This window comes from Poecile atricapillus, chromosome 21, assembly GCF_030490865.1.
Source record: "Poecile atricapillus isolate bPoeAtr1 chromosome 21, bPoeAtr1.hap1, whole genome shotgun sequence".
In the NCBI taxonomy this organism is placed as follows: Eukaryota; Metazoa; Chordata; class Aves; order Passeriformes; family Paridae; genus Poecile; species Poecile atricapillus.
The window spans coordinates 8129009-8153752 of NC_081269.1; the positions used below are offsets into that span (position 1 = coordinate 8129009).

Consider the following 24744-nt stretch of genomic DNA (forward strand, 5'->3'; position numbering starts at 1 on the left):
TGGAACATTGTATTTTACATAGAACTCTCCAGGCAGTATCTCTCTGGGCACTGCAATATCTGCAGCAGTTTCAAGAATATTTTCTTATTAAAGTTTATCAGTAATTCCCAAATATTACTTTGGCTTGTGGCTCTATTCACTGAACTCAGTGAATAGTCCCCCCCAAACTGTGAACCACAAAACAACAGTAGACAAGCCACAAAATAAGTAAAGAATAAATTCAAATAATACACATGAACAAACAGAGGTGTAAAATAAGCATTTAGAATGTGCCTGGTTTTCTGTCACAATGGTTTTCATTTACCAGTAGCACTGCACAAGACAATAAACTATTTAAAAAAAAAAAGACTAGGTGGCATTTCACTTAAAAAGGAGGTCAAGAAACACAAATCTCTTTGTTTAGGTTGTATATAGTACATAAAAGCATTGCATTAACAAAGAGAGGCTTTAAGGGAGAATTAATAGGCACATGCAGTGAGAATTTAAATGGTTTCAACAAACTCTCTCCCCACCAATATTTGGGAAACTAACAGTGATTCATGACTTCAACCCACAAAGTGTGCTCTAGTAGAATATTCCCTGTGTCAGCTCACTGCTGATTTCCACACAGAATATTAATAACTCTCTCCAAAATCCAATCTTTTTGTTTGGTTGGCTTGTTTTGACAATAAACTGGTTTATGAGAAATCCACAGTGCTGCAAAATCAAAGTTATATATTGTTTTAGTCTGGGTTTTTGTTAGTTCACCTTTTAATTACAAATCTTCCATAACATAAAACCCTCAAGAATCAAATATATATAAGTAAATATGGAACACCACCATGTGTTAATAATCATTATATTTGGTGGACTCATTTGACCTAAATTATTTTATGATTCTAATATTATGGATTTTAAATCCAGGCTCTTACCATCCCCAGTCCATGGCTCTACAAGGAGGTTTTCAGGCCCTGATTTATCTTCTTTTCCCTTTACATCACAGGCTTGCAGAGTCAGTCGTAAAGGCTTTCCTAAGTCAAAAAAATCAACAGGTTTACCAAATTCATTTAAAATGGTAAAATATATTTTCCAAAGTTCTTAGTTCAGAACAGAAAAATGGAAAAAATTACAATACTATGAAATTGTTACCACTGTCAGGCAGAAAAAAGGAGAGGGAAACTGAAATATGAGAGAAACATTAATTTAAAGTAGCTAGTTTTAGATACAGACAGAAGGACAAGGAAATTCATGACAAGGAAATAATGTTCCTTCAACTGTTGCCACACTTTGGAATTCACAGTCCATGAAATACCACTTGTCTTACAAAAGGCATTAGCTACTCTGGGGAAAATGAACCAATTTTTAAAATTTTCTAAAGTGAACACCGATAATTATGAAATAATCCATGTGATCCTTGGCACAAGACAAGAAGTACTGAAAAAATGTACTAAAAGTCAAATAAAGGGTAAAATTCTTCATGAGAGACTAATGAGAATCTCAGAAGTTGATACCTGAATATATACAGATTTATCAAACGAGTACAGCAGATACAGCAAAATCACCACCTGATGCCAGACCATGAAAGCTCTACACTCATGACACACTCAAAATATTAATTTTAACTCATCTTATAAAAGTGAAAAAAAAAAAGAGATGCTAATGACATTACATTTAAAATGCATCTTAAATTTGTACGTGCCTGCAGGAGAGAGCACTCACTGGGGCTCACTCACACAAATGTTTAACTGGAAGAAGAAAAATACTTCCTGTCATTTGCCTTTTAAGCAACACAAACACCATCATCACCATCCTGATACAGGGGTCATGATCTACAAAGTTCATGTTTTCTCTCTTGAGAAGATCTTACGTGGTTTAACTCTTTGATCACAGAAAGCTGATTAATCACCAACTTTTCGGGCAGTTCAGCTGCTAGGTTGTGATTTCAGTTTTGACAGTTTTAAATAAAGAAGATTTGGCTAATTTTAAAACCCAACAAGTGGAACAATTCAAAGCTGTAGCTTTTCTTAAGCCTGTACAGGAAAGGATCCAGGATTGTTGCATTACCGTATTTATAGAGCAGGTTCTGCCTGACTGCTGCCATGGAAGAGATAAGTGAGGAAGCTTTGTATGGAGTGTCCAGATGGTCAGAGATGGCACAAAGGGAACTCAGCACTTTGGCAACACTCCCCCGGGCTAAGGCAAAGGCCAGGAGTGTCAGCTCCACCTCTGGAGTAGTACAACAACTGTGAGGGAAAACAACAGTGTCAAAAGAACATTTGGAACATTTTGGTTTTCATTAAAGACAAGCTGCCACAGAATCTCTCAGGTGCCTGTTTCTTGATGTGTTTGTATTTTGCAAGCTACTTAAAAAAGAACATGTGAGTAAAGATGTAAAAATTTGATTTACAGACTCTTCTAAACCACTTCCCACTGCATCAACCACACAAGCTCACCTTGTTATTCTGATAAGGAAGCTATCAACTTCTTCCAAAACATTTGGTGATAAGAAGCTTGAAAAATCTGTGGAGCCTGGTGTTAGGGATAGAGGTGGCATGTGCTGCAGTGCTTTCCTAGGAAAAAAGAGAAACATAATGTCAGGAAACCAGGCAGAATTGGAGAAAAGAGTCTCCTAATGTGAATTAAACGCTTGAATCTTCATGCTTTGTGTGGGCAGGTCTCTGCAATTTGCTTCTGAATGCACAAAATCTATTTACACAGAGAATGTCTCCAAAAGGGAACAACAGTATTGCATTCTAGGCAGGGAAAGTTCAATGACTGCTGGGTAATCTTGAATCTAGCCTCAATCTCAGATTTAATGAGACAAACATATCAAGGAGTTTTAAATTAAATCTGTGACAGCACTAGAAATAGCTTAGTGTCCAAGCACTGCTTCATTTTAAATTGGTCTAGAATTGAGCAAGAGCTTGTGAATAAAGGGAAAATTGATTTGAAATTCCCTCAGAAGAATTAGAGAAACTAAGAGAGACACTTGTTAGCTCAAATCAGATTTTTCTGATTTACCAAAGATAATGTGAAAACCCCTGAAGTTAGGAATTCTTAAGCAGTTTCACCGAAGTTATTCTAGCCAATACTAAAGTTTTCCCATTCAGCATTACAGCTATTCCATCCAGTTCTAAAGTTTGGCATTTTTGCTTTATAATTCTAAACACTGACTCTATTTCCTGGAAGAGTGATTTTAGTCAGGATTTCTCCATTATAATTTTTTAGTGTTTTATTAGCTCAGTGCTCATGTTATATTTCTAAAGAAATATCTCAACTTCACCAAAGCTGAAGGCCCTCAGTTTCAGCCAAGCCTGCAACTTTGGGCCTGTCTAAGGCGTGAGCATGTATGAAGTTATCTAAACTTTAAAGAGATTTCACAGATGACATAAATTAAAAGGCTTAGTGGACTTTAGCCTACAGGATTCATTAACCTAATGACAGCCCTGCTCTTCAGTGTGGTGACATCGTGCTAACTGAGCTCTACAAAAGCTGATGTGGGCGTGGAGAGGTTTTATTAGGATTCCAATCCTTCAAGTCATCAAGTGTTTGGCAATCAAACAAGGAAATGTTACATAGAAAATGGACAATCACCACAAGCAAACATTTACATGGAGACAGTGCATATACTCAACTATAGTCCCATAAAATGCATGAAAAGGCATTACATAAGCAGAAATCTGCTGAAAATTAAGCTAAATTAAGCTTCAGTCCTAAGGGGAAGATGTTAATTTTATTGATTATTAATACTGGACAAGAAAAATGAATTAATTTTAGGCTGTTCAAAGTCATTACAAGTAAATGGATCAGTGAAAAATCTATTTTTCGGTGTCCATTCAGTCATGGTTTAACAACTAGATTAGATGAAACAGCCAGGAGAATTACACTTGTTCTAGTAGGTGTGAAGTGATAGAAGAAAAACATGAAAAATCTGAACAATGAGACAGAAAAAGATGGTTTAAACACCTGCATGGAGGGAGTGGAAACCAGGTACACATGACAGATTGCTTACAAAAGCCAGAAGTAGTTTTTTTCTTAAAAAAAAATTAACAAGTAGATAAAATCACACCCCACGTAAGTTCGGTTTTTTATTTACAGAATACTTACTGAGTATTCTGTAAAATGGTGTGAACAAATGCTGGGTTTGTTTCCATGGAAGCTGTCACCAGAGAGGTCAGCAGGGACCAGTACCAGATGGCCGAGGCGTCGCACACGGACACTCCCACCTTCTTCACTCTCTGGTACCCCACAGCCCGCAGCCCGTGGATTCTGGTGTCACATCCATCACTAAGGCAACGCTTGATGTTTATCTGTACATCTGCCAAAACACAAAATGGAATTTTTTTCCTTTTTCCCCATTTCTTCTGCTAGATTAGAGCTAGAAGAATCCAGATATTCCAAAGATTAAATTAGGGTAGGACCTCTTAGAAAAGTAACGGCGGATATGGAACAGCACTGACTGATATGGACAACCACAAACACTGTGCACCCTCTGATCTGGAAAATTTAGCCTCTGCATAAACAGACTGTGGATCTTTACAAATGCTATAGCTAGAAACTAGGAAAAATTGTAATAAAATATGGAAAATAGACTGTAGGTTATTTCACCAGTACTGTCCTACCTACATACATACTTGTCTTGGAAGCAAGTGGTTGTGGAGATAATAGGGAAAAGGAGCAAAACCTAAAGGCCAAATTTAAAATTACAAAAAAATTTTCACACAAGTTCTTGACCATCTTGCACAGATGGCACTGTCCTGATTACTTTTGAGGAACAACATCCTTGCTGCCCACTTCTGTGGCAGTGAATTCTCCTCTCAGGGAAAAGCATCTTTTGGAACTGAAGGGACATAATTCCTGAAGCTGCAGAAACCATCTTAGGAAGGAGCAGCTTTTCTTGATTGATTCCAATATAGCACCCACAGAGCTACCAGAATCAAAAATATCACTATTTAAAAGCATAAAACCTGCCTTACATTGGACCAACTTCAGAGTTTCAGTATGAAAGAAAAAAAAAAGATTTTTTGCTAGATACTATCAGCCAACATATGCTTTCACTCTGTGAGCAAGGATATTTTAAAACTGCCCCATGTCTTCACATTGAAAAGCTAAAGCTGCATCTTTAGTGATTTTTTTCTCTTCAACCCTTAGCCCACATTACAGAGCTCACGAGAAAGGCTCGGAAGACTCTCTTAGAGGCTAGAAATGAAACTAGAATTAAAACCATTTCCCTGACCCAAGGACAAGGCCCAAAGCGTCACCCCTGGTGACTGACACGTCAACACATCTCCCCATGATCTCCCCAACCTTTCACCTTCCAAAAAGCACCACACCAGTATCCCAATGGCATCTTTATTGACTCACACATCTGACTAATGTTAGCGTTTTCCAACAGTGTTACGTAGCCAGTGATATTGCTTGGAATGTGAACATCTCGGACCTCCTGGAGACTGCTGGCATTCCTTCCCACTGCCACTGTGACTTGCTGTGGCATGTAACTCTGGTCATTAGCTGCCACTGCAATGGACAGGTGTCTCAAAACCACATCTGGTTTCATCTTTAAACTGAAAAGCAAAGAAGAGAAAATAGTTCTTGCAAAGAGAAGGTAAGTCAAGCATTGTGCTTTTAGCATAGTATTATATATATGTGTATATATAATAGATATTATACTATTTTCCTTCTTTACAATCACAAATAAATCCTCTGAAATTTACCTAATGCTTCAGAGGTGTTCTTAACACCATACCATGGTGAATGAATCAAAAATCTCAATTTAGGAAACAGTTGCATCTGAGAGACTGTAGAATTTTCTATTAATATTTTCAACTGAGAATTTATCCCTCGGGAATAAAAATGCAACATCAATAACGACCAAAATGAGGTTTGGGTTTTGGCTTTTTTTCCTTTGAAGGACACAATCTTAGATTTACCACCACAAAAAAAACATTGAGCTGTTTCATTGAGCGTTTCTGTTGCATGGAATTTCTGGACACTGGCAAAGTGTTATTCAGGTACCAACCACGGTATCTGTATTACAGCTTGGACAGCTTCTCAATACAACAAGGCTGGGTGTCACCACAGCACACACAGGCATTTTACAAGTGACCTTTTATTAGGGAGTCAGGCTTTTAACTTTTATGCAGAGATTAATGACTTCTGCTTTTTTTCTGTATTCATGTGTCACTCATTAATTCCAGCTGTTTCCAGCTACACCTGTATTGGGTTTGTGTGATGAGGTTTTAGCAGCTGGGGGCTACAGGGTGTGAGAAGTTGCTGGAGGTTGGAGCTGTGCCCCTGTGAGGAGAGCAGCATGTACTGGAGGAGGTTTGCTGGCAGGATTTGTGATCCCATGGGGAGCCCATGCTGGAGCAGCCTCTTCCTGAAGGACTGATCCCCATAGGGGCCATTCACTTCAGATCAGGACTGGACAATCCTTGGGGGTCCCTTCCAACTCAGTATTCTGTGATTCTGTAACTGCACCCCATGGGAAGGACCCACACTGGAGCACTTTGAGGGGGACTGTCTCCCATGGAAGGGACTGCAGGGGAAGAATGTGAGGAGTCCTGCTCCTGAGGAGGAAGGAGTGGCAGAGCCAGCATGTGATGAACTGACTGCAGCCCACATTCCCCATCCCCCCACGCCTCTGGAGGGGAGGAGATAAATTCTCTTCTGTTTTTCTCTAAGTGTGGGAAGAAGGGGGAGAGATTTGGTTTTGCTTCTCCTAACCCCACCCCAATTTAATAAATTGAACTAAATTCCCTGAATCGAGTCTATTTTGTCTGTGATGGCTGTTGCTGAGAGAGCTCTCCCTGCCCTTGACCCAAGAGCCTTTGGTTACATTTTCTCTCCCCTGCCCAGCTGAGGAGGGGAGTCATGGAGCACCCAGCCAGGATCAATCCATCACAACACCCCAGCCCTCAGCTCACCGTATCCAGTGGGATCGAGCACTCCCGTCCGACTGCCAGAAGGAGGATGTTTCTCCGTTTGTCATCTTGTCGATATCGGCGGAATTGGAGGAGGTTTCGATGTGTGTGTAGCACTTTGTGACAGACTTCAGCTTGTCTGACTCCTGATTACCATTCAGATCACTGGGGTATTCTGCAAAGAAATCACTCAGAATATTTTTCTTTGGCCTGTTTCGAGTATTGTTATATCTTTGTAAGAGCCATCTCACACAAATTAACTTGATGGCACAAAACACAGCCTCTGAAGGACTGCTTCTGAAAGAAACTAGGAGACAGCAAAGTTTCATTTCAGATGAAATTACAATAATCTCCATCTACCACTCTCAGTATGAAAACACCTCCATTCCCTGGAACTCAATAGCCTTTATCTACCTCTTTCATTACTGGCCTCACCAGTGCTTTATTATTTTTGTGCCCAAATACAGACAGATGAAAGGGAAAAGTAAATTATGATGGAGAAAACTTCAATTCCTGTATTTTAGGGAAAGGACAAAGCCCTCTCTTTCCCATGTAACTTGATCTATTTCAATAGAAGTGCAGAAATCTGAAAATATCTAATCAAGCTGTAAAGAAAAGGAGCCCTCCCTGCAGGGACCAGGCCAGTCCCATCAGATACAGTAAAAGATTCATCACCTCAGTCCAAAATGATAAAGTATCTTTTAATACTGAGCAGTCAACTTCAGGAAATATCCACTCTCACATGGAAACTAAGTTTCTAGCAACTAGTAGAGATACTTGACCAAACACAGAATATCACAAATGAGTAACCATCGATTCTGAAACAGGCTGGGAGAAAGATAAGAACATTCCAGAGCGTTACTCAGAATGCTGTGTAGCTCCGAAATTCATTTCTGTGCTTCAAAAAACCAATAAAAATCCACAGAAGCATGCAGATCAACTTCATAAAACGTGAGGCATCTTAGGGGTGACATGGTAAAGAAAACTTTTCACTTTATCTGTAGTCTCCTTTTCAAAGCCATGGTCATACTACCATCCTGAAAGAGAAGGGAAGACATTGCATACCTCTCTCTTTTAGGAGGAGTCGATCCAAAGAGTCCTTCAGCACGGATGAGCGCATGGTGCAGATGTTGTTGAAGTACTCCAGCACTGGGTAAGGGATGGCAGTACTGGAAATGCGGTTCCGGTGCAAGAACCTCAGGATCATTGAGGCATGAAGGCCCAGGCGCTCTTTCGATTCAGAAAATATATCAATAAACCCTGGAAAGAGACATTATTTCCTTAGGCACCACAGTGTAAGAGGGATATGAAACTATTAGAGAATGTAGCTCAAGTCTCCTCTACAGCAGGGAAAAGTGCAGGAAAATATTTTTGCCAGTGACTTGAAACACCTGAAGGAGTTCCAAACAATTACTAAAAAATCTTATGTTTATTTTGCTACCCCAAACCCGTACCTTTAAAATCTAAGTGAAGCAGTTGCTTGGTTAACAAGCTGAGGTGCTTGCATCACTCACCCTGAGCTATACTGAGTTTTCCCCTTTGGCATTGTGGATTATTCCCAAAGAGGTGCCTAAGGCTTTCCACCAACTTGGTCAGAAATGTCAGCTCCTGCACACAGCCACTCTGCATCCCAGTGCATTTACAAGCAAACACTACTCTCTAAGTCCTCTCCTCTGACTTCTCTGTAGCCAATTCTAGTGTTTCTTGTCTGATCCTTTAAGGCAAATCCCCTTAGCCACTTATCATCAAACACTTGGAAGGAAAGCCAGTAACTGACACTTATCCCAGAAATCAAATTCTGCAAACTGACACTTTCTGAACTATAAATCATAAAAGCCGAATAATGTTTTATCAGGATTTCAAATGCTGAATAACAATATAATAATAATAACAATAAAATATGTGACTCATCCCCTGGAACAGACTCCATGGAGGATTTATTCCTCTAGTTATCAAGCACAAGACTGCATTAGCTGGGCACTCACCAAAATTCTGCAAGACTTTTCTGTCTGTGAGACAAATCAAATAGGAGTAAGACACTCCCCAGTCACACAGAGAAGGAAGCAGTGGTTATTTGTGAAAGGAAGTTCTGCATGTAATTCTGGGAAATGTTTAATTTACAGCAACTCCACTTGCTTGACATTAAAGAACCAAGAGCCTTCTGGAGGATGGTTTTGATAAGATTAGGACAAGCAATGATGTTAAAGCAATTTATTGAAGCAGCACTCTTCTATGGGGCAGAGCTTGGGAAACCCTTTCTTCCAACCCTCTGCTGTCATACCTGGCACCAGTGAACAAGCTTGCAGTTGCCTGATTACATGGCTCAGCTCCCCCTGAAGATTTGCTCCACTAGAATTCTTGAGAGCCTCCAGCATATTCTCCACATCTACAGTGCCATCTCCTTCAGCATCAAATTGTGCAAAGGCCTGAAGAGTAACAAAAAAAGAAAATTTATTCCATCGTATTTCCTTAAAGCAAGGAATTTCATAGAAACCATAGCAACAAACTTTGTAACACTATTAAAACAAAATCAAAAGAATCCATTTCCCAAAGTACTGAATTCATGGTAAAAGGAAGCAGCCTGGCTGGAAATCTGCAGTGTTTAGCAAATTTGAAGGTATTTGCACTGCCTTCCTGTAAAAGTCAGCTGGAGTCATGCTTAGGTGGAGACAGCCCATCATCTACACCAGTGAATCAGCAGGATCCATCCCTGGATAGCTGGGACTGTAAGGAAGGTATTCACCAAAAACCTCCTCAGTTTAAGTGTGGTTTGGTTCCAAAAGCCACACCTTCAATTACTCATCACTGCTGCATCCCTCTCTCACTGCATCCACTCAAATTCCTTCAGGGTTTACATATTTTCTTTATTTAAGAAATTGTCCTAAGAACAGGAATATTTTTCCATTTGATTTTTCCTTCCATAAACTGTACTCCTACACAAAATATCAGTTTAATATAGTTTGTCTAAGCATTTGTGAAAACAGTGGAGAGTTAGAAAAGGGTTGGGGTTTTCTTATTACTGAAGAGAACCACTGGCAGCTTTATTAACTTTGACCTTAATAAAATTTTTAATATAAAAAGTTGTATTGAACATGTTCAAAAAGTAGCTCACACAGCATTTCACAACTTTGAACTAACAAACATACAAGGTATTCTTATTCAGCTGAGCCTATAAAACAGAACTAAGCTCATAAATACAACTTTAACTAGCTATTTCAGAGAACTCATGATCCAGTGACACACTACTGTTAAGAATCTGGCTATATTTTCACAATCAGTTGTAATTTTGAAACAAACTCCTGTTTAATTGCTAAAAATGGAACTTGTTCCAAAAGAGAAATGCAGTATTTCAGGAGCATCCACCTTTTTCATATAAGCTGGGAATGCACTTTCAAAAGACATTTCTTTACAAGCAAGACTTGAGTCTCACTGCCCTGAACTTTGTATTCCAAGTTCAGCCACACAAGCCAAGTACATCTGGCCTCTAAGAACAGATGATCTCACAGGTGTCTGAGTCAAGGGATCACTGCTGCTCAGGAGGAAGCTCCTGCTTCAATCTCTTGGTTTGTTACCTGATTATCAGATTTGAAGGACCATTAACAGTGCTATCCTGGAGAGTAGTAACCTGAAATGATTAGCTCAAAATAACCTGCCAATTAACCATGACATAATTACACCAGTAAAACGAGAGCAAAGTCCTCAGAAGACAACAGTACTGAAACACAGGGTTTTAGCTGACTAAAGCTCTCATGGCAATTCTGTGGCACAGAGCTGCATTTTAGCTTGGAAGCTTTATAAAGTCTTACTATACACACAGCTGAACCCAAGTTAATAATGGTCACCTTTAAAAAATTATTTTGAGCAGCAAAGCTGGTGCTGAGCTTCCAGCACAGCCAGTCCAGCCCAGGCACTGGGCAGATCCCACAAAAAAAAGCAACACCTTTGCTTGAGGACAACAAGCCAGAGGGAATTAATTCTAATAGACATAACTCAGTTGACAAAACAATTTAATGTACAGTTTCAAACCAAACCATTCTCACCATTTTTGCTCATATTTGAAGTCAAACTGAACAACAAAAAAATTGAACAAGTTTTGTGATGTTACTGGTGACAATAAAACACAAGGTAACAAGGCTGAATCTGCTGACACCTACTTTAAACCAATTTTTTATACTCTCACATAAGGAGGGATTACCACATATATGCTTTTCTTCACATCTTAATGCAGTATTTTGTTATTTTATTTTTAAACTCTTCCTATGATCTCAGGAGATTGCACCATAAAAATATTTTATGGCTGTTCAGTATAACTTAAACTCTGCATTTGACAAAATACACCATTTCCACTGCTATCCTGTGTAATGGGGAAGAGAAATAAAAGTGGGGGAAAAAAATGAGAGTGTCAACCTGTACTTAAAGAATTTTTTAGTTATGTGCAGGACTGGGACATGATACAATTCAGCAGCAGCCTCACATAACCCAGCTCATCCTACTCCTAAATAAAAGCAGTAACTCCACACAGTTCAACCCTGACCATGAAGAAGCAAGGGAGAAGCATCTTTCATAGGAAATGGGTGAGAATGTTGCTTGGAAATACGGCACATGGAAAAATCAGCCCCTGATCTCACAGCTCAGGAGCTGGATGGCACAACAAGATATCTGAAAGGTGACTTGGGAGAACTTCATGTTTCACCCTCTGCTCTCAGTAGAATTGCTGCATTAATGCTGACATGACAACAGCTAAAGCTGTACTATGAAGGATTCAGAGGTTCAGTTTATCTAGAAAACAGGTTTTCCATTTAAACATTGCCCATAAAACGTTTGAAGTCTGTGCTCAAAGCCCTGCACTGTGAACAGAGAAACTGAAAGGGCAGCTCAATCCTGGGCTGTGCTGGACAGGACTCTATAGATATTAAAAAGTGAAAGCCCTGCCCCCCCTAAACTGACTTCTCATCAGTGTAAAAGGAAAGCTCAAATACCACAGCTCATGGGTTAGTGCCAGCTACACAAACGATGACATCAAGGTTTTCCAGGGAACTCTCAACATCTCGACTTTGCAGACCAGATGTGACCACATATCGGCGCCATGGTAAATCCTGTGACAAGCTTTTTCCCCACTCCCTAGAGCAGGAAATGAAACCAAAACAAATAGATTCTTCATGCAGAGGAGGACGTGAAATACAGACCATCCTCAAAATATTTCTGCAGCCCACAAAGCTCAGCTGTTTGTGCCAATAGGAAGAACCCCAGTGGACTAATTTCACCCTCGAAATGAAATGGGTGTGTTAGTGGCTCTTGTTGTAAAGGAACTGGAAGTGAAGGCAGCATTTTACCAAGCTACTTAAACCAGTCTGGTAAAAACACACCTATTTCTACATGAAAATGAATCTCCTTCCAGTTTCCAGGAGCCTTGTTCACCTGTCAGCACTGATTTGAGGCGTGTGTGTGTGTGTGATTTAACAGTTTACACAGTTATTCTGCTACTTGGGAGGAAAACAAAGACAGCAGGAAGTGACTGCTGAACCTCAGGAACTGCTTGCAGTAAGGAATTCAGACACAGCCACTTTCTCCAGTGAGCGTGGAATTCCCAACAGGGTATTCTGCTGCATTTTGGATTGCTACAGAGTAAAGCTAAAGCTTAAGTGTTCTAGACATCAAATTCTCTATATCCTTTCCCAAAGAAGAAAAAACTGGAAATCCCAGCAGAAAGGAAACTACTCTCTTCTACCATTAAAACCTGACCCTAACACCTCCTGGCAGGGGTTCTCTGTTATATTAATTTCTTAAAAGTTTTCCAAAAGTCCTACTTTACATAAAAGATGTACTTGACAATTTCACTGCTGGTTTTAAAAGGCTACAATGAAATTAAGTGTGGTAAACTTTCACTTGATGATAACGCTAGTAAGTATCAAGCACAACTACTCAGGCAGGATTTCCTACCTGCGCTCTCGGCTGCACCAACAGTACCAACAGCAGAAACAACGCCGTAAAAATACCCATTTGCTTCTTATGTGGCTGCTGAGCACGATTACTGATAACTGACATAAGTTGTTTGGTTTTTTTTTAAGGGATATCTGCAAGCTGACAGGCTGTATATCAACAGCAGCAGCCGCTTTTCCAAACTTGAGCAGAACCCTCTGGCCTGGCCTCTCCCCACGTACCCGGACGCGTGTCCGGAGTCTCCAGGGTCGTGTGGATGGTCACGGAGCCGGTGCCAGCGCCCACACCGAGGGCTGGGGGAGACCGACCCGCAGCAGAACCCCGGAGGTTCCCCCGCCTCCCTTCCCCCGGTGCAGACCAGCCCTCCGGCCCGGACAGGCGGCTCCCTGGAGGGGACTCCCATTCCTGGAAGTGTCCAAGGCCGGGTTGGACGGCGATCTGAGCGACCCGGTCTACTGGAAGGTGTCCCTGCCCGTAGCAGGGGCTGGAACGAGACGGTCTTCAGCGTCCCTCCCTGCCCGAGCTATTCCATGATCCCTGCGGACGGCGCTTCCTGCCGGCTCTCACCTCCTCGCTCTCCCCGCGGGACCCGGCCGCCAGCCGGGACACACTCTCCAGCACCTCGCAGAACTGCTCCAGGCTCACGGCCTCGTCGCCGCGGCTCAGCCGCTCCTCCAGCCATCGCACCAGCGCGCTGTGGTGCCGCGACACGAGCGGCTCGGGCAGGGCCGCCTCCCGCAGCCGCGCCGTGGCCTCCCGCAGCCGGGCCTGCTCCAGCAGCACCTCGGCCGGCGGCAGCGCCGGCGCGGCCGCGCCGGGTTGGGGAGCGCCGGCCGCCCCCTCCATGCCCTCTTCGGCGCCCTCCTCCTCCTCCTCGCTGCTGTGGCTCGCCGCCGTCCCCATGAGCCGCTCGAGAGCCGCTCGGGAGCCCCTCGCAGCCGCCGCGGGTGCCGCCGCTCCCGCCGGTCCCCGCCCGGCCCGGCCCGCCTTAGTCAGCAACTTCCCGCCCGCCGCACCTGTCAGCGCGGGGCCGCCACACCGCCGGAAAGCGACACCCGAGCCACACCGCCGCAAAGCGCCACACCGCCGTAAAGCGGCACAGCGCTGCCGCAAAGCCCCGCCCCGCCGGCCCCGGGACAGGCGGAGGGAAGAGAAGGGTCCGGCGGGGAAACAGCGAGGATGGAGCGGTGTGGGGCAGCTCCCCCGGGAGGAGAGGCTGCGGGACCCGGGCCTGGTTCGTGTGGAGAACACTAAGGGGCGGATCCCGTTAATTCATAGAGGTATCTCCAAGGGGTGCCAGTAGGGCGGTGCCAGACTGTCTTCAGTGGTGCCCAGTGACAGGATCAAGAGTAATGGCCATGAACAAAAACATGACAAGTATCACCTCAATATGAGAAAAACTCCTTGACACAAGTGTGGCAGAGCACTGGGACAGACTTGGAGGCCATGGGAGTCTCCCTTTCTGGAGAAATTCCAAACCCACCTGGACCTTCCTGTGTCACCTGCTCCAGGTGACCCTGCCTTGGCAGGGGTTAGACTGATCTCCAGAGATCACTAACAACCCTAAAGATCCTGTGATTGTCCTTATGAACAACATCATTAAGAAGAAATTTTTCCCGGTGAGGGTGGTGAGGCCCTGACACAGGGTGCCCAGAGAAGCTGTGGCTGCCCCATTCCTGGAAGATTTCTAGGCGCTGTTGGACGGGGCTTGGAGCAACCTGGGATGGTGGAAGGTGTGGCCGTGTGGAAGGGCAGGGGGTGGAAGGAGATGATCTTTGTGGTGCCTTCCAACCCAACCCATACCATGACTCTATTTCCGTGCCACACTGCCGTAAAGCGCGCCCTCGGGCCGGCCGTCCCGCGTACGCGGCGCTAAACGTGGTTGGCCGCCACGCTGCCGTGCGGCGAGGAAACTGCCGTGCAAGCGCCGTGGTGTCGCGGCGCGATGTGGCGGGGCGCGGCCGCGGGGTTGCTGTGCGTGGCCGCCGCCTGCCTCCTGCGCCGCGGGTTCGAGCCCCGCGCCCGCCTGCTCAGCGCCGCGGAGCTGCGCCGCTACCGCGGGGCGCCGGGCGAGCCCGGGCTTTACCTCGCCCTGCTGGGACGGGTCTTCGATGTGGAGCGGGGCCGCAAGCACTATGGGCCCGGCGGCGCTTACAGCGGGCTCGCAGGTACCTGCGGGGAGGGCGGGCTGGCATGGCCTGGCCTGGCCTGGCTGGGGAGGGGCTCATCCCCCGGCTGGGGGGAGGCAGAACTCACCCCCTGTTTGGGGAACCCACTCCATGGCTGGGCTGTCATTCCAAGGCCGGGGTCGCAGCCCTGGCTGGGGGATTCACTCCATGCCTGGGGGCTCATTCCCTGGCTGTGGAATTCCCTCTGTGGCTGGGGGTCTCACCCTGCTGGGGTCTCGCAGGCAGAGATGCCACCAGAGCGTTTGCCAGCGGCGACTTCACCCCGGCGGGGCTGGTGGACAACGTGGCGGGGCTGTCACCCCCAGAGCTGCTCTCCATCCACAGCTGGTTGAGTTTCTACAACGACAACTACGAGCCCGTGGGTAGGTGTCGGGGTGGGTGGGCTCACACAAGGGATGTCCAGCCCAAGGTCCTGAACCCTGCGAGGGACCAGCTGGAGCTGCAGCCAAGCCAGATCTTCGAGGTCTGCTTCCCTCCAAGGGAAAGTTTAATCGTTTTCCCACCTGGCTGTTGTCTCTGTGAGCAAAAAAGTGTGGAGCCAGCCTGAAACCAGCAGGACTCGGGAGGCTATAGGAGCAGAGGTGCAGGGACACTCTTTTGGGGAATGAGGTGCGTGGGTGGGGATGGCTTCTGGGTAGTGCAGCTGAAACTGGCTTTGGATTTCAGATCTGTAATGACTCTGTGCCTAAGCTTATCCTGCATGGATTTATTAATAAGGGTAAACTGCTACGTGATGCAAGGGTTGAAGGGATGTAAGCTCAGTTCTGTTCTAAAATTGGGCCATGATGACATCTCCTTTTATTTTTGTCTTTAAATAACAAATTAAAACTCCTCCAGAACTATGCGTTTTCCTTGCCTAGAAGCACTGTGGTCTTAATTGATCTCCTCTCCCAGGGAAGCTGGTGGGCAGATTCTACGATGAAAATGGGGCACCGACAGAAGCCCTGAGGGAGGTTGAGGCTGCCATTGAGGAAGCTCTCAAATTCCAAGCAGAAAGTGAGCAGAAGAAGCAGCAGTTCCCACCCTGCAACTCTGAATGGAGCTCTGCTAAAGGCACCCGGTTCTGGTGCTCCAGACAGAGGTAAGCTTGTACCCTTTGGAGCAGAGCCTTTTTTTGGGTGCCCTGTGCTTTGTTCCTGCCTCTCCTGGCAGGAGAGGTGTGGGAAGATGTCCTGGCTCCTGCAGCCACCACACTCATGGGTAGGTGAGGTCTGTGACAACAACTGGAGGCTGTTTCCTCTTATCCTCTTACCCTGTCCCTTGTTCCCTGGGAGCAGAGCCCAAACCTTCAACTGGCTTCAAACTCCTATTATGGAGTTGTAGAGAGTGAGAAGGTCCCCCTGAGCCTCCTTTTCTCCAGGCTTAAGTTCTTCTATCACACTGGAATCAGAGAATTTACCACATGTGCACCTGATCCTCCTGTTCTCAGCAAAACAGGACAGAAATCCCAGTAGGACTGGGATTCAAACAGCTTCTGTCACCTATCAGGAGTACAAGCATTAACCTATGTTTTTGAGACAGTTTCACTGTGATACAACACTTTCACTTAAACCACATAAAAATGAGGTTAAGCTTTGAATAATCATTTCATACTTTCCTGTTAGTAGCTGTCTCCCAGCTTAGGGACTATTTTGTTTGAGGATGAAATAATTTCACAGGCCACACTGCAAAATGCTTGGGCTTCATGAGCACTGTGTACCCCAGGGCTCTGCTTCTCTGTGTGACTGAGCTTGGGGACAGCCTTGGGACCATGTGGCAGTGACTTGTATAAGAAGTGTATTAAAAGCTGCAGTGGTTGGGGACCAGGCAGGATTTGGCCCACAGAGAGACACTTAGACATAAAGACACATGATTAATTAGTTGGGGAAGTACTTTTTCTTCTGCCCCAGTTCTCAAAATCACTGTGCTTAGTCAAGGCACAGAGAGCCTAGAACAGCCTGGACTATTGGAAGGTGTCCCTGGCTATGGCAGGGGGTGGAACTGGATGATCTTCAAGGTCCCTTCCAACCCAAGCCACTGTGATTCTGTGAAGATCTGTGGTCACCTGTGAGCATTTAGATGCCTGCAGAAAAGACATCTTGCTGTGCAACAGAAGGCTATGATTCCTCTTCCAGCAATGGAAATATGGAATGCAGGAGTTGGTCACTCTCAGAAGGGTGGAACCTGTAGCAGCAGTGATGAAAGCAGGTTCAGGACACAGGTTTCTGAAGCACAGCCAATAAAAAGGTATCAGCTGGGAGCAAAGTCCACCTCAGTGTTAGTTCTAGTTTTCCCAGATTGTCTTAAGTTTAATCCTTTTTTTTGTAAGGATTCTCTATTGACTGGAAGCATTTTCACGGGTTTGAATTGTAATTTATTTTCATTTTCCATTCCTAGTGGGGGAGTGCACAGAGACTGGGCCGGAGTCCCTCGGAAGCTGTACCACCCTGGCTCGCCCGGGAGCCGCTGTGTGTGTGTGAGGAGCTCAGGTCCCCCCTGGGGCCAGCCAGACTCCTCCCAGCACAGCGACAGAGGGGACCTGGATCACCCTCACCTGGAGCAGTACGAGGGCTGCCACCCCCTGGCCCAGCAGTGTGTCCTCCTCACGGGCTGACTGCAGCTGCTGCATTCTGGGGCAGGGAGAGTCCTGCAGTGAAACATTGTGCTTTGGGTGGGCAGCTCCAGCTCCATCCCTTCCACCTGTCCGTGGAAGGGAGCAGTAACAATCTCAACATGTTATTTGTGATGCTTTTTAACATATGGAGATGGAGTTGAGAGAAGGAAGAAACACCTCAGCCGGCTTTAAAAAAATCAAGTAACGGGATGCTTTCTTTATTTCTGTGGGAAATATTTTTCCCATTTATCTGGGAACAAACTGTAAGATTCACAGCCTGAATTGTATTTTAGAACAGCTTTCTTGTGCAGTCAGGAAATGGAAGTTGGTGTGCACAGTGGTGGGACAGTGTGCTGTGGTTTAAGGCAGCAAGCACAGGAACTGCTGCAGCACCTCTGCCCACACTTGATGCACAGTCCACAGGTCCTGCTGCAGGGCAGTGCTGATGCTCCTTCCCAAGCAACTGACTCACTCCAAAGTTTAAAGGTAGCAGAGAGAACCCTGAATTTCTTCTGCAATTAAGGTCCAGAGTATCTAGGAACTTGCGCAGTTTAGTTACACACAAGCTTTATCAAATTCTTGGAGTAGAGAAGGCAAAGGCCAGAGCTGTATTTCCACATTCAGTGTTTACATTAAATACTGTGCCAAGATATTGAAGCCACCTATGAGGATTGTTGCTTGATATTAACCTCACCCTCCTGTTCTGTGATTCACCACTTTCAAACTTGTTCTGATCAGGAATGAGTAGTTTTAAATAGCTTTCTTTTTGTTGCCTGGGTGGCAACAGAACCATCCTACTGTAATCTGCCTCCTGTTTCCATTCTGGTATAAAACTTCCTCCCATCTGGTCTGTGCCTATCACACTATAAACTGAGGTGGATGTGCCCTTACAAGACCCAGCACTCTTAAAATCTATAGTTACTGTATCACAGCTAGCAGAATTCGGCACTATGAGCGACTCCCAGAAATGCAGGGCAGGTTATTACCATTTCTGGCTGGGGCTAAAAGGGAGGAAGGAATACCTGCACAGGGTTCAGGCACTACAAACCTCAAGCTGCAGGGAAGCAGTTGCTGGTTTTAATGGCATCTGCTGTTAAAATCAGTTTTGGTGTAGCTGAGCTTTGAGAGAACCACGCAGATCAAGGTCCAGTGGTGGCACCGGTCCCTGATGAATTGTGGTCAGTTCTTCTCCTTAAGGCAGCTGACACCTATATGTAAGCAACTGTAAAAAAAAAAAAAAACTATAAACTGATTTTTAGCTACCACCACCTCTAAAGAGAGGCCCAAAGTCTAAGTGATTAGTTAGTTAATTAGCAAGTTTACTCCCTTGCAGTAGGACACATTACAACACTTCCCACTGACAAAAGCTCAGAGGATGCTCCAGCTGCCAGGGGTGAAGCCACACAGCAACTTCAATATGTACATGCTTGTTTTAACAGTGGGCACAGTGAGGGTTGTGGTTTTATTTTTGGGGTTTTTTACCTGTCATCATCCTGAAGAGAAGCTCTTCCAGGCATTGCCCTGCTCTGCCAGCTCGTCGTGCTGGGGATAGGATGTGTGGCAGAACTGAACCTCAGCCCTGGGCTTGAGCCATCTTTGGGGGTGGAGTGAGCAACTCCTTTCACACGATGCTGAAGATCAAGCTTTGTAAAAGGTGCAGGGAAGAGCTACAAAGCAGCACTTCACTGCCTCCACAACTTTGGCCTTTGCCACATCTAAAAAGACACCACCACTTTAAAAAGAAATTGCATTTAAAGCATCTCCCCAAATAATTAGTGCCTTTTAAAGAGCTTTTTTAAGCTATTTAAAAGTTGAAGTAAATTCCAGACTATTAAATGCTGTAGGAAGTAGTTTGTGAGGGCAAACCAGTCCCAATGAAGGTGGACCAGCTTGACTTTCTTAGCAAGTTTCATCTTGCTGCAACACTCAATCATTGTGCAGATGGTGCTGAGGGGATGGTTTTGATTGCAAGAGCTACACAAAAATCAAATAAACTGCTGCAAAAAGGCAGGGCAGGAAGGGTGTTGGTTAAGTTAAAGTTGATTGAAAACCAGTTCACAGCTTATTCCTCAGTTTAGTTTGGTAACACTGTGGGGGGAAGAGTGTCTTGCACTAGGAATAAGTCATCTATTAAAGCAAACAAGGAGACACCCTCACTGACCTGAAGTGATCCAAGACTGTCATGCTTGTAACTCCAATTCAGCAGCTCAGCTGGATTCTCATGTGGTGGAAAAGAGTGGAAGAAACCAGTGATAGCTACAGAGGGCTCAAGTCACCACAGACAGTGCTCTAATAAAGCTCACCATTCATCTGTACTTCAGTTAAGTTTTATTAATAAAAGACTAATGCATCACAATCTCACCCAGAAGCCGTGGCTGGGTTTGCTATTGCACTGAAGTTTTCCTTTTCCTGAAGTGAAGCTGCAGCAGTTCTCTGCTCTCCCAGGGGCCTGAGCTGCCTCCAGTACACAGCTGAGTACACCAAGTGTTAGTAGTAACTCAAACTGATGAACATGAAGCACCTCTGGCTCGTGGGGAGCTCGGGTTTGTTTCACAAGACTGATTATAGGTAAGTCTAGTATAAGGCATTCAAGATGACTACATGGTACAAACTAGAACACCAGACCTTGACAGCCAAAAGAACAGTTGTAGCAGTTCCACAGCATGAAAATGAATACCTGGACTAATTTCAGAACAAAGAATAAAGTTGTTATGCCCGACTGGATATTGTATCCCTGGTTTTCTTTGTGGTTTGTGAGTATAAGCTTGCAGAGGGGCAGCTGTCTCTACAGGAGCAGATACTTCCTTAGCAAGGTTTCACCTCACGATGCATCATCTAAGTTCTGCATTTTATTACAAGTAGAATCATTACACAACAAAGTAATGCATATTGGAAAAATACATTTTTACAACGACTCCAGACAAACATTGCAGATAAAATGCCATTGTTCTAAGACTTCCTTTTCTATTTCACAGAGGGTATTAGAAGGTTCAGTTATTTCTGTCACTCATACAAGCTTTGATTTTTCTAGAGATGAGTTTGCTGCAGTGACCACCTCTGCTGGTTACAAAAAAAGAGGACTTGCCTATTAACATTTGATCTACAAAACGATCCAGCCTTGGCCTCCCATACTGTTACATGTTAGTTTGTAAGCACTACATGAGCAGTTGGACAAGCTGTTATCTCCAGCATGGGAAGTCATTAAGGCATCTGTCAGCTTTTAGCCAGCAACTTACTCTGCTCTGTTAGTACCTTCAAAAGCAACATTCTCACTCCACTCAGTGGTGTGAAACAGTGACTGCACCTTTTACAGACAAAAAATTTCATCCAGACCACAGTTTGTGCTTGTGTAAGAGTGCTGGACCATGGTATTTGCTTGTGTAAGAGTGCTGGATGACTGCAATCAAAAGGAATCCAGTCTCAGAACAAAAAGCTGCAGCATGAACCACCCAACTTCCCATGCAGCCCTGCTGAAGTGCCTGGAGCCTCGTGTGACAGCAGCACTTCCAGGGACACAAACTGATTTTCCATCTAACCTTTTGTTCAATGCTTGGCAGACTTGAGTCTCGAGTTAATAGATACCATTAAAAGCAGGGGTAAGAGGGGTGGGGGGTTGGTAAAAACTGTATTATGCTACAAAAAGGGAGGAGCAGTTATTTAGAGTTAGAAATGTGTTGACCACCACTACATTACCAAGCACCTCATTCACATTTGTACCCTGTAGTGGAGCATTGCCAGCAAAACTCCCAAAAAAGTCTCAGTGGTCTGAGAGTTGAGACCAACACTAGGCAGAGTGTGTGAGGGATTGAGTCCCACCAGTTGTCTGGTGGGGTCAGCTCCTCAGCTGAACTAGGAAAGAATGAACTTGGGTTTTGGTTCAAGTTGTGAGCTTTTCCCCTTTAGCTCTGGCAGAAAGCTATTTAGAGTTGGCTGGAAGGAAACTATCCCAAAGGCACTTTAAAAGGATCAAATTTGCTCAATTTAGTTGCTTTAAATTTAACTAACACCTCAGGCTGTATTATTTAACAATAACCTTAGCTTTCCCTTCAGACTTCAGTAAGATGGGACACTACTGGCTGTAAACAGCAAACCAGGAGCACTACAGATGGGTTTCCCAGATCTTCCCCACAGTTTTACAGTTGTAATCAATATCCTATTTTTTAGAAGAGCAACTACCCAGCCTTACCTTGCCATTCAGTTAAGCTGAATTTTCACCAGATCCACATTTTCCATCATTATAAAGCTTGCTTATCTGTTAGAGCTGAGCTCCCTGTTCCCTTGCCCTTCCATCAGGGGAGCCACTGAAAAAGTGATGTTTAAATACTTTGGCAATTACATGCTGTGCAGTTTTCCAATGAGGCTGAAGCCCATAGGCTGTGGCCTTGGAAAACCCCTCCTCTGCACTCTCAGCATTCTGAGCACACTCTTACCTTCCCACATCATTTCAGCTCCAAACCAACAACATGTTATCATGGGACTACAGTCAAGACTTCTTTCACCAAATGCACTTTCCCTCCATTGTTATCTTTCACTCCTAGACATCTGCAACCAGTGACACCCTGAAATATCAGAAGTACAATGTTTTTCATCATCTCTTTCACTTAAAAACCCCAATCTGTAGATTGCAGTTAGCTGACACCATCAATTACTGTAGCTAACATTAACTGACACCACTATTTTCCCTCCTTCACCTACACTATTATGCCAGAGATGCACCATTTGCATTAGTAACTGTGTTAGAGACCAGCTGTGTTACCCAGAGCATTCTGTTGGAACATGACAGCAGCAGACATCAAACAGTGAGGCAAGTTTGTATTGTCATCCATTGTTCTTCCCTAGTGGTACAGGGGTGATTCCAGTTACAATATGTGCATATTGGAAGATCAAAGTGCAGATCAAGTGAGACTTGATGTGAAATTAATCATACAAATGTCAGCAATTACACCCTCCTATCCTCTCCTTGTACAAGCTTGAGAAAAACTGAGCAAGTCTCCTGTAACAGCAGCAGTCTGGTTCATCATCTCACTTTACTCTTTGAGACCAAGTCACTGCTCCAAACAGGGCAACACATCATCACCTGTCCACACTGTTCACTGGAGATAACAGTCATTAAAAAATGCACACCAATTCATGGAGTAAAGATGAGGAATGCTGAATTGAGTCTATACTAGCTTTATCTCTTGAAATAAAAACAGCCTTAACATGGCATGTAGTTTTGCTTAAGTACCCTTTTTTTCTAACTGAAGCCTTTGCCCACCAAATCACAAGCTGGTCTACCAGTCAAGTACTTTCCTATTTATCTAGACAATGTGGTGGTAGGTTTCCACAGATTCAGCATGTTTAAGAGAGTACAGCCAGCCTAGATTAAAATTCTGCAGCTTACTCCTAATAGGAAGCCTCCACGTACACTCACCAGCTGAAAATGGACCCAAGTTTAGTGTCTAGAGGTGCAGCACATTTTACACGTGGTAGGGTTACTGACTCTCCCACAGCAGTTACCAGGCCCCTTAAGCCCCAGGAAAGTATCACTCTCCCTCCTGGGATTCCTAATGCACTTCAGCATTTATTGCTGTACTGTGAGTTAGACTTCACCAGTTTTAGTGTTTCTCCTTTAACACATGCTTAGGCCTTTCAGCAAACTCATGGTCATTTATACAAGCGCCACGAACTGGAAGGACCAGCAACATAAATATGAAAGTGCAACGAAGACTGACAGTTCCAGCAGGCAAGAGCATTTCCTAAAACAATCTTGCACTTCTCTTGAACATGCTAAAGCTAATGAGTCATTTGCTGAGGAGGTATCAAGATGTGGATCTGCAATTCTGACTGCTTTGCATCAGATGTAAAGCTTTCTGTTGTAAGGCCACAATTCTTGAGCTATACTTAGAACTAACCCCAGGTCTGAAGAGTTTCTTGAACAGTGGTTGCAACAGCTCAGTTTAGCTTCACAAAAAGTCTTCTCTAGAGAAGGGGAACGTTTATCTTTAAGACAAAGCAAAGAAAGATACCTGGTTACCCTGAAACTTAATACCATCTCTACTAAGTAGCCTGAAAGCCACAGGACTTAATAGAGTTGCTCAGTGCAAAGCACCATGTTGAGGACAGACCTGTTTTATGCCGATTCAATCAGTATAAATTTCAGCTTCCATACCCCACTGCAATTAGAAGAGGGTCTAAATTCTTTTGTCACTTGGTTTCAACAATCCACTCTGATTCCTAGTGAAGTCTATCGCAGCCCGATACATTTACAGTCATACAAAATCATTTATACCAGAGTATATCATAACAGGGTCCTTAATTAGTTCAGTCTATTGCAGAAGACATGTATAGGCCTCCTCTTCCCTATCCAGAGGGCTTGTAAGCAGAGCTGCTGTCAGGAGCACTGACTGGAAATCCCTTTACATCCACAGCATACTAGGAGACTCCTCCCAGAGTCAGGACATCAAAGCAGATGTTGCAAACTCGAACTGGCTTGTTCAGATCAAATTTTATGATAGGAATCTCCTTTGTTGAGCACTTATGGCAGAGCAGGCGTCCACAGTGTCGGCTGTTGATAGAAGAGGGGTGGGAAAAGAGTGAATTCCCTCCTAGTGAACACCAGGATGTTACTGTTTAACACTCTTTATCAATGATAGCATCATTAAATACACACCAACAATTAAAATGCTGATTGTCTTGTATCTTCTGATATTTGTCATGGAATAACTGACTAATGCCAACAGCACATTCTGGTTCTGTACTAGTGAGTCAGCTGGTACTGCTTCACCTGATGCACGTGTAGTTTCTCTAGCACACTGAGCTAAGAAAAATCTTAGTTTAACACCCTTCCAACCCAGCAAGTTTTGTACAAGTTCAGACTATTTAAAAAAGGCAACTCCTATCTACACAAGAGCAGCTCATGTTCATCTTCAGCCATTTCCACACCACAAACAGGATCCCAAATCTGAGTTGTCAACACCTGCCCAAATCTGCCACCTCTTTTGGAGCAGGTCATCCTAACACTGTGCTGGTGGTGGTGTGCTCCCTCCTGTCTTTCCTGTGTAAGCCACAGCCCCAGTGGCTGTCCTCTCTGAACCTCGTGCCTCCACAGGAGGCTCTCCCTGACCCACATCCTCTATGC

General features: G+C 44.3%; 3 protein-coding genes across 10 annotated transcripts in view; 1 reads left to right on the top strand and 2 right to left on the bottom strand.

The window, feature by feature from the left end:
• ZZEF1 (zinc finger ZZ-type and EF-hand domain containing 1) overlaps positions 1-13824 on the bottom strand; it is a 54946-nt gene extending 41122 nt beyond the window's left edge. For all 3 annotated transcript variants that reach the window (XM_058854296.1, XM_058854295.1, XM_058854294.1), the window contains exons 1-9: positions 13410-13824; positions 9184-9328; positions 7968-8162; positions 6906-7077; positions 5344-5543; positions 4087-4297; positions 2433-2549; positions 2044-2222; positions 912-1010 (exon numbers count right to left, since the gene is read on the bottom strand). In XM_058854296.1, coding sequence (XP_058710279.1) covers positions 912-1010; positions 2044-2222; positions 2433-2549; positions 4087-4297; positions 5344-5543; positions 6906-7077; positions 7968-8162; positions 9184-9328; positions 13410-13745 — 1654 coding nt within the window. In that variant the 5' untranslated portion in view covers positions 13746-13824. The remainder of the gene's footprint in view (positions 1-911; positions 1011-2043; positions 2223-2432; positions 2550-4086; positions 4298-5343; positions 5544-6905; positions 7078-7967; positions 8163-9183; positions 9329-13409) is intronic.
• A 149-nt stretch (positions 13825-13973) lies between these two features.
• Positions 13974-17639, top strand: LOC131586931 (neuferricin). Its single transcript, XM_058854272.1, has 4 exons — positions 13974-15010; positions 15253-15393; positions 15926-16112; positions 17408-17639. The coding sequence occupies exons 1-4, from the start codon at positions 14788-14790 to the stop codon at positions 17622-17624; spliced, it is 768 nt and encodes a 255-aa protein (XP_058710255.1). The 5' UTR covers positions 13974-14787; the 3' UTR covers positions 17625-17639.
• A 280-nt stretch (positions 17640-17919) lies between these two features.
• The window catches only part of ANKFY1 (ankyrin repeat and FYVE domain containing 1), a 34320-nt gene continuing 27495 nt past the window's right edge, over positions 17920-24744 (bottom strand). For 5 of the 6 annotated variants that reach the window (XR_009279273.1, XR_009279271.1, XR_009279272.1 and 2 more), the window contains 2 exons: positions 18089-24171; positions 17920-18050 (listed from right to left, as the gene is read on the bottom strand). Coding sequence is in view for 1 of the 6 variants with exons in the window: in XM_058854270.1 (XP_058710253.1) it covers positions 24039-24171 (133 nt within the window). In the remaining 5 variants the exon portion in view is untranslated. The other variant, XM_058854270.1, reaches the window with a different exon arrangement.

Bases quoted from the DNA above. Each gene is read 5' to 3' on its own strand.
- LOC131586931 (XM_058854272.1), top strand. From the start codon at position 14,788: ATGTGGCGGGGCGCGGCCGCGGGGTTGCTGTGCGTGGCCGCCGCCTGC. The intron at 15,011-15,252 runs GTACCTGCGGGG...GGGGTCTCGCAG, and splicing joins CGCTTACAGCGGGCTCGCAG to GCAGAGATGCCACCAGAGCG. The intron at 16,113-17,407 runs GTAAGCTTGTAC...TTCCATTCCTAG, and splicing joins TTCTGGTGCTCCAGACAGAG to TGGGGGAGTGCACAGAGACT.